At 39.3% G+C, this 8,657-nt stretch overlaps 1 protein-coding gene across 1 annotated transcript in view; it reads left to right on the plus strand.

The window, feature by feature from the left end:
- Positions 1–6: 6 nt before the first annotated feature.
- UBR3 (ubiquitin protein ligase E3 component n-recognin 3 (putative)) overlaps positions 7–8,657 on the plus strand; it is a gene marked incomplete at its 3' end in the record, with an annotated part of 111,876 nt that continues 103,225 nt past the window's right edge. Inside the window, exon 1 of the mRNA XM_021712542.1 lies at positions 7–187. Coding sequence (XP_021568217.1) covers positions 66–187 — 122 coding nt within the window. The remainder of the gene's footprint in view (positions 188–8,657) is intronic.

Raw genomic sequence — 8,657 nt, forward strand, 5'->3', positions numbered from 1 at the left:
GCGGCCTGGTCTGGACGGCCAACTTCGTGGCCTACCGCTGCCGGACGTGCGGCATCTCCCCTTGCATGTCGCTGTGCGCCGAGTGCTTCCACCAGGGCGACCACACCGGACACGACTTCAACATGTTCCGCAGCCAGGCCGGGGGCGCCTGCGACTGCGGGGACAGCAACGTGATGCGGGAGAGTGGGTGAGTGGAGCCCTCCCACAGGGCGAGGCGACCCTGGGGGTTGGGATGGGGGGGCGCCGCGGGCGGCCGGGGCCGGGGTCTGGGAAGCCCTGGGCTGGGACTTGGAGCTCACCCCGAGCTGTCAAGGGAAGGGTGTGGGGGAGGGTGCAGCCACATGGGATGGAGGTGACTGAGCTGTCAGCGGTGGAAAGGGGATGAGGAGGAGGGGAGAGCAGAGAGCATGCTTAGGGACCGAGCTGTGCATTTTCGGGGTAGCCAGGTGGCTATGTGACAGGGAGAAAAGAGCCCGTGTATGGGGTAGCAGGAGAGTGAGGAGGACAGGGTATTTGGGGCATCTGGTGTCGAGCTGCCAATTGAGGACATGTTGGGAAAGGCTGTAAAGCTTGCCTGGTTCTTGGGAAGAGACCTAGGCAGTGATTTGTATTGGCTGCGGGGGGGAAGGGGAGGGGGTGATACTGGAGACCGAATTAGCTCGCGGGCTGATGGGAGTGGTGGTCTTCTAACTGCAGGGAAGGACGCGTTGGGAGAAGGGCTTCTGAACTGTCAGTGTGTCTGTCAGCGTGAGGGAGCTCTTGAGCTGATGGGGGTTGAGGGAGGAGGGAAGGGGAGGGGCCTACATGAAAAGTGACTGTTGTGCTGTCAGTGGGGTATTTGGTGTGCTGGAATGACATCTGAATTGGGCTACTGAGCAGTCGGTTATAGAATACCCTCCATACCAGAAGAACAAACAAAACACTGGGCGAACTAGGAATCAAGTGTCAGGTCTTCCCCAGTTAGGGGCGTTTTGTTCACTGACTGATCTGGGAGTATCTTTCTAAGAGGAGACAACGAATGCGTTTTTTGACAGATGTGATGCACCAGATGTTGGGACTTAAGAGAAAAGACAGCATTTCAGAATTTGCAGTGAGTCATAGGCGGTACATTTAGGGTCTTGGCTTGGGGCATGATGTCAGTGTTAGGGACAGCCCTGAGAAAACAAGAAAACTTAGTGAAGAGGGGTTATTTTGGCTGGGTAGTAGTTTAATAAATCCAGTTATTCTACTTTTCCAATTTTCAGTTCTTATAATTAGTGATAGAGTACAATCTTTTAAGAAATGGTCACCTTTTTCTTTTTTGGAGTATTTGCAGGTTACTGTTACTCCCAAATGTTTGTACCTACTATATACAAGCAATATTAAAAATAAATGAGACATTTGACCAACCTCTTAATCCATGTACACTAGGGTAGAAAGTAATAAATTCCTTAAATGTAGTTTGGGAGTTAAAGGAGGGAGAGGAGGCTTCTGTGCATAGGGAGTAAGCAAAAGGCTTCAGAAAGGAGGTATTTTGAACTTGCTAATAATAACATAATTCCACCAGGAATTATGTTAACATTTGAGATCATGAACATTTGAGATCCTGACACTTTATTTTAATCTGTTTTATTAAAAACCGTCAAATTCTGTTTTATATGATTTAACTCATTTTATTCACCTCTCAGATTGTTATTTTTATTATTTTCATTGTACAGGAGAGGAAAGTGAGGGACAGATTTGAAGAACTTGCTCAAGGCCGGGCTCGGTGGCTCAGCCTGTAATCCCAGCACTTTGGGAGGCTGAGGTGAGTGGATTGCCTGAGCCCGTAGGTTTGAGACCAGTCTGGGCAACTTGGCGAGACCTCGTCTCTACAATTAAAAAAAAAAAAAAAAGCCAGCATGGTAGTGCATGCCTGTAGTTCTGGCTACTTGGAAGGCTGAGGTGGAAGGATCGCCAGAGCCTAGCAGGTCGATGAGCGTGCTACTGCACTCCAGTCTGGGTGATAGAGTGAGAATCCAACTCAAAAACAAACAAACAAAAAACTTGCTCAAGAGTAAGCTAGACATACTGGCTACAGAGCCTGAGCACTCAACCACTTGTCTCTACTACCTCTACTAAATAGTATTTTTATTGATTCTTCTCTTCATACTGTGTTCTCTCTTTCTGTCTTTTAATATGCCATTCTTATTTAGACCTTTTAAAAAAAAATTTAAGAAAGACATCAAAACAGGAGTTAGAGCAATCCTTTACTGATATTTAGACATTTTTACTTTTTGGACTAGGTTAGCATTTAGGAAATGCCCACAAAGAACATGAAAGTAGGAAGTAACATTTGTTCTTCTCTGACTTTTGGAATCTTGTGGTAATTATCAGGTTGTCCTGGATGAGGTACAAGTCTTATGATGTTTCAGTGCAATAGCAGAAATATGTCAGTGAGTTTCTTTGAAGATACTCATACAGATTTAGGACACCCAGGTTAGATAGTCAACATTCTGGTCTCATGGCATTTACCTTTACTGTCGTCTTATAGATACATATTATTCCCCCAGTCTGGCAACCCTCTATGAGTTGATATATAATATTTAAGATTTATTATTATCTCTATCAGAAACCTGCATGTGTCAGCAGTTACCATGTCCAATTTCATAAAGGGCAATATTGAACAATAAACACTATTGCGGCCATGTGCTTATTCTGAAATTTTTATGACTTCTTGGGATGGGTAGAATAATTTTTCTGGGCTAACCAACTAATTTACTGCCTAGAGACATAGATGATGTTGACTAGCTGTACAGGCTAAAAGGCTGCCTCTGGAACCTTTCTAGAAGTGGAAATAATCAACAAATTAAAACAGTGTTCCTGGTGGGCAAAGCTGGGCTACCCTGGCACTGAGAGAATATATTTACCTTTTCTCAGTTTTTGGTATTTCAAATATCTATTTAGGTTGCTAAAGATTGAAGATGTGTTGAATTTGGGGTTGGTTATTCTAACTGCCATAAAAGTTTGTAAATTCCATTGTTTAGTCACTTTTAAAGGAAAGATTCCAGTTTTCCCTGTATCTGGGTTCTTAGGAAAAGAGAATAAATCCTGCTATGCCTTAATCCTTCCACAAGTGTCTGATTGTTATGGGTAGAATGTTGTGTGATTGGAGGTGGGAAGAATCTTGAATCCATCACAATTGTATTTGTATTTAATTTTCAAGTTTATAGTGAACATGGAAAGGATTCAGTTATTTTTGACTTAGGTTGTATTGATATTATCAATGTGATGATATTGACAAATATGCAACCCAAGGGAATAAAACAATTGAGTATTCATTTGTGGAATGAGCTCACAAAGGCTATGGAAGCTGTACTAATAATTGTATGTATAACTACATAGTTTTGCTACTAGTGAATAAGTGTGATCATTGTTACAAATGGTAGGTGGATGGATGAACTCAAAACAAAATGAAACAAAACAAGACAAATAGCATGTAATAGAAAACCTCAAGTTTACTCATCCCTCAGTATATGGTATACATAGGGGATTAGTTCTGAAACACCTCTCCCCAGTGTATTCCAAAATCCCACTTATATGAATACTGTGCCTTTTGTTTATGTGGGTCTTAGAGTCCATGAATATTGTATTTTTCTATCCATGTTTGGTTGAAAAAAAAAATCTGCATTTAAGTGGACCCTCACAATTCAAACCAGTGTTGTTCAAGGATCAACTATAATGTCTAACTGGTTTTGGGTTCTGATGGGGCACTAACAAGACATTGGGATTTTAAATATTTAGTTCTGAAATTTTGATGCAGAGGATGACTATTTTCATGTTCTATTCTGTATTATAGATTTTTTTTTGCCTTCTTGCTTGTTCTTCCTTACATATTCTAAGCTCCTTAAAAAAAATAGGGACCTCATCTTGCTATTAGCCAGAGGCTAGCAAAGAATCTCTTGCATTTATAGGTGCTTAGTAATGTTGAATTAAATTGAATAAAAAAGTGGCCATAAGATTACATTGCTTTGGTTATTCAAGAGGTGACATTGATTACTAAATTCATAGCAGTATTTTCAGAGTCTCTTCTTTTTTCAGTTTTAAAAGTAATATGTATTGGTTATAACAAAAAAAGTGGGTAAGGTAAAAAGTAAAGGTTCCTTTCTCCATCTGATTCCTTAGTGAGAGATTTCCCTTTCTTTTGAACTTAGATATGCATTTAAAAGGTGTTATTTATTTATTTAGCATTTCTAGTTGTTTTGTTGTGGAAGATATTTAAGTTACTTTGTTTGTGACAGTGCCAGAAAAGGAAGTCTGTGAACTGTGTGGTTGAGGTTGAATAGTGTTATTCTCTCAGTACCTTGCTTTCTTTCCTTTAATATATTTATGAACTTTGTCTCATATAAGTACATATAGAACTGTTTCATTTTTTAAAAAAGTTAAACAGTATTGCATTGTATCTTCATATTTTTGCAATGTACTATAATTTATGTAGTCAGTTCCCTACTGATAGACATTTAAATTGTTTCTAGTCTTGGGCTATTGTAAACATTATTGTAGTCATTATTCTTGTATACATTTCTTGGTATATATGTGTGAGCATATGTGTGATGATAAATTCCTAGACGATAAATCTTTTAATTTTAATTATTTTTATCGCTGACTTGAAGCTCAATAAGTTATATATTGGTTAAAGGAAATGTTCATTTTAAGCTTTGCTAAGACTTGCCAAAGAAGTTAATTTACACTCCCACCCCAACAATGTATGAAAGGGTTTGTTTTCCCATATCCTGGCTGATAGATATGGTGTTATCAGTGTTTCTGATCTCTGCTGATTTCATAAGTGAAAAGTGACATCTTGTTTCATCTATTAACTCCCCCACTGTACTGCCCTTTTCTCCCAGTCTGGAGTATTTTGAAGTAAATATCGGATATCTTATAATTTAATTAAAAAATATATGAAGGCTGGTCATGGTGGCTCATGCCTGTAGTCCCAATACTTTGGGAGATGGAGGCAAGAGGATTGCCTGAGCCCAGGGGTTCAAGACCAGCCTGAGCAACTTGGCGAGACCGCATCCACAGTCAATAAAAAAAGTAGCTGGAGGTGATGGTGTGCACCTGTGGTTCCAGCTACCTGGAAGGCTGACACAGAAGGATCATGTGAGCCCAGCAGATCAAGGTTGCGATAGCCATGAGTATGCCACTGTACTACAGCCTGGGTGACAAAGTGAGACTTCGACTCAAATTTAAAAAAAAAATTTGAGTATATTTCTCAGTAAAGAGATGTGAACTCTAAAATAAAAGATAACTCAAATGTCCATCAATGGATGAACAGATACACAAAATTGTATGTATATATGGAGTATATATGCAACAAATTATTTAGCCTGAAAAGAAATGAAATTCTAACACAGGCTGTAAGCCTTGAAGACATTATGATAAATGAAATAAGCCAGTCACAGAAGGACAAATATATGCCTCTATTTATACAAGGTACCTGGAAAAGTCAAATTCATAGAGACAAAGTAGAATAGTGATTATCAGAGAATGGAGGAAGGGAAGAATGGGGAGTTATTGTTTACTGAGTACAGAGTTTTAGTTTGGGAAGATGAAAAAGTCGTTGAGATGGGTGATAGTGCTGGTTGCACAATAATGTGAATGTACTATAAAGACAAGCCAGGTGCAGTCGTGTGCCTGTAGTCCCTGCTATCCGGAGGCTGAGGCAAGAAGATTGCTTGAGCCAAGGAGTAACAGGTTATAGTGTGTGTGATCACACCTGTGAATAGCAACTGCACTCCAGCCTGGGCAACATAGTGAGACTTGTCTCTGTGAAACAAAACAAAACCACCTCCCATAATAGCATTATTGCACTCCAAATACTCATAATTCTTTCTCTCTTTTTGTAGCTCAGTTTATGTTGTACAACTGCTGCTGTGGCTTGGTACAATTATTTCTTAATGTCATCAAATATCCACTGATTTCAGGTTTCCTGGGTGTCTTATAAATTATTTCTTAGAGTTGATTTGTCAGCATCAGGATTCAGACAGGGTCCTCATATTGTATTTGCTTGTTATTATTATTATTTTTTAATACTTTTTTTTTTTTTGAGTTGGAGTCACTCTGTTGCCCAGGCTGGAGTGCAGTGACATGAATGGCCACCACAGCCTTGACTTGCTGGGCTCAGGCGATCCTTCCACTTCAGCCTTCCAAGTAGCTGGTACTATAGGTGTGTGCCACCATGCCCAGCTACTTTTTTTTATTTATTGTAGAGACGAGGTCTTGCCAAGTTGCCCAGGCTAGTCTTGAACCCCTGAGCTCAGACAATTCTCTTGCGTCGGCCTCCCAAAGTGGTGGGATTACAGACTTGAGCCACTGGCCTATATTTCTTTAAATTTATAAGTCCCCTTCTTCTTCTTCTTTTTTTTTTTCTTATCTGCAACTTGTTAGTTGAAGAAACTCTTATTCTGGGTTTTAGTGATTTCATCTGTGTGATGTTTAAAATGCCCCTCTGCCCTTTTTTTCTTGTAGTTGGATCTAAAGAACTGACCTAATTTCAGGTTCTATTTTTTTTGCAAGAAAACTTTATAGTAGTGTGTTATACTTCTTGTTGTGTCATTTTAGGAACCACAGAATGTCTGCTTGTCTCTTTAGTAAATGTTAGGATTGATCAGTGGGTTCAGGTTTGTTAACCTGATCCATTTGTCATAAAGTTTCTCATCCTGGTAAAAAATTTTAACATCTCTTGACTATCATTGTCCAGATCCTTAGTTTATTAGGGGCTGCAAAGTGGTGATACTCTAGTTGCATAATCCCTTCATATTTTAGTGAGAATTCTTTCTAGAGAACTTTTTAAAAAAGTGTTAGTCATCAGCTGTACTCACATCTTTATCTCTAGACATGTGAGAGATCTATGGAAGTGGGGAGGAGCACTGGTCAAACTTGGGAAATACTACATGCTGTATCTTCTTGGATATCTGCAATGTGTAACATCTTAAAGCCTATGTAAATATATCTGTAACTTTGAATAATTTAAGGTATATTGGTCAAATTCAGGAAACTTGTTTTTAAGTCATACCAATTTGGGAAATTTTGTCCACTTGAATACCTTGCTATTATTACCATAATATCAGCATGTCTAAAATGGAATCAATTATATTTAATCTCTCCTCAAAATAGCTCCCTGTAAATTTTTCTTTTCTTTCTTTCCTTTTTTAATTAGTACCTCATCTCATAGTGGCTTAAATCTTGAAGATAGTTATCGTTTGTAGCTCAGGACTAGTTTGACACTAATTTATTTTTTATTTTTTTGAGTTGGAGTCTCACTCTGTTGCCCAGACTGGAGTGCAGTGGCTGCTCCTGGACACTGCAACCTTGACCTGCTGGGCTCCGGCGATTCTTCCGCCTCAGCCTTCCAAGTAGCGGAATTACAGGCACGCACTACCATGCCGGCTGATTTTTTTATTTATTGTAGAGATAAGGTCTCACCAAGTTGCCCAGGCGGGTCTCGAACCCACAGGCTCAGGCAATCCACTCAGCTCAGTCTCCCAAAGCACGGGATTACAGGCTGAGCCACCGAGCCCGGCTTGATACTAATTTATTAGTGTCATTGGTCACCATGCTTTTTATGAATTTTTGCTTCGTGACTTAGTTTGTTCACTTTGGTTTTTGTTGTCTTATGGCTTGGAAAAAACAGGAATGAATTTTGGCTAGCTATCTAACAGTGTCTGCGTAGTGTTGTTCTTGAGTCTTTTTCCTTCTGCTTGCATGTTTGGTATGGAAACGTTTTGTCTCAAATTTGTCCTTTCATTCTTTGCTTTAGTCTAAGTCTCTGCCTTAGTCCAAGCCTTCATCGCATCATAACCTACTTGGTTTCCTGTCTGTAATAATCTCATAGTTCAATCTAACCTTCACTTATACAAATTCTACTTTACATATGTCACTCTTATGTTTATAAAATAAAGTGTAGCGACCTTAGTCTGGTGTCAGAAGTTTTCTTCAACCTGGCTTCTACCTACATTGCTAACTTAATCATTTTTGTGTTCTGTGGGATCTTCTCCATTATTTGTGTGCATTCCCGTTCCTTGAAGTCTCATGTTGTACCTTGTCTTGAAAAGTTCAGTGTAAGTTTAACTTTCACTGTAAATGAAGCTCATCTGCTGGGGCAGCACTCGGATAGTGCAAGTACAGTGTGAAACTGTAGTGCAGTATTTGCCTTTCTGACTTACAGCAATTTTTTCATCCATAATTTATACCCTACAAATAACAACCTTTCAGTAAAGTTTTGATGATGAAGACCTTTGTCTTGTTTACTCTTTTATTATTTATATCTTTATGCTTATTGAGATTTTAACAAATTAGTTAATTGAACCATATTTTGTGGTTGTTGATTTATGTAGGGAGAGTATTAGAGATAATCTCTTAAATTATGTTTATATGCATGTATTTGTGTGAATTGCTTGTGAAATTTTCTTCCCCATGAACCAGAAATTTTTTTCTGTAGCAGGATCCAACTCTCAAGTCACTATTTCAAACAAAGGAACACAACACTCGTCTTGGTCTAAGGTCTTAGAGGAAGAAGAGCTGAATAACATTTTCATTTTCTTTTCTGTGCTCATTGTACTTTTTTTCATTGCTAATTTTTTTTTTTTTTTGAGTTAGAGTCTCACTCTGTCGCCCAAACTGGAGTGCAGTGGCCG

Source organism: Carlito syrichta, unplaced genomic scaffold (assembly GCF_000164805.1).
Source record: "Carlito syrichta isolate Samal-C Ts95f unplaced genomic scaffold, Tarsius_syrichta-2.0.1 Scaffold303340, whole genome shotgun sequence".
In the NCBI taxonomy this organism is placed as follows: Eukaryota; Metazoa; Chordata; class Mammalia; order Primates; family Tarsiidae; genus Carlito; species Carlito syrichta.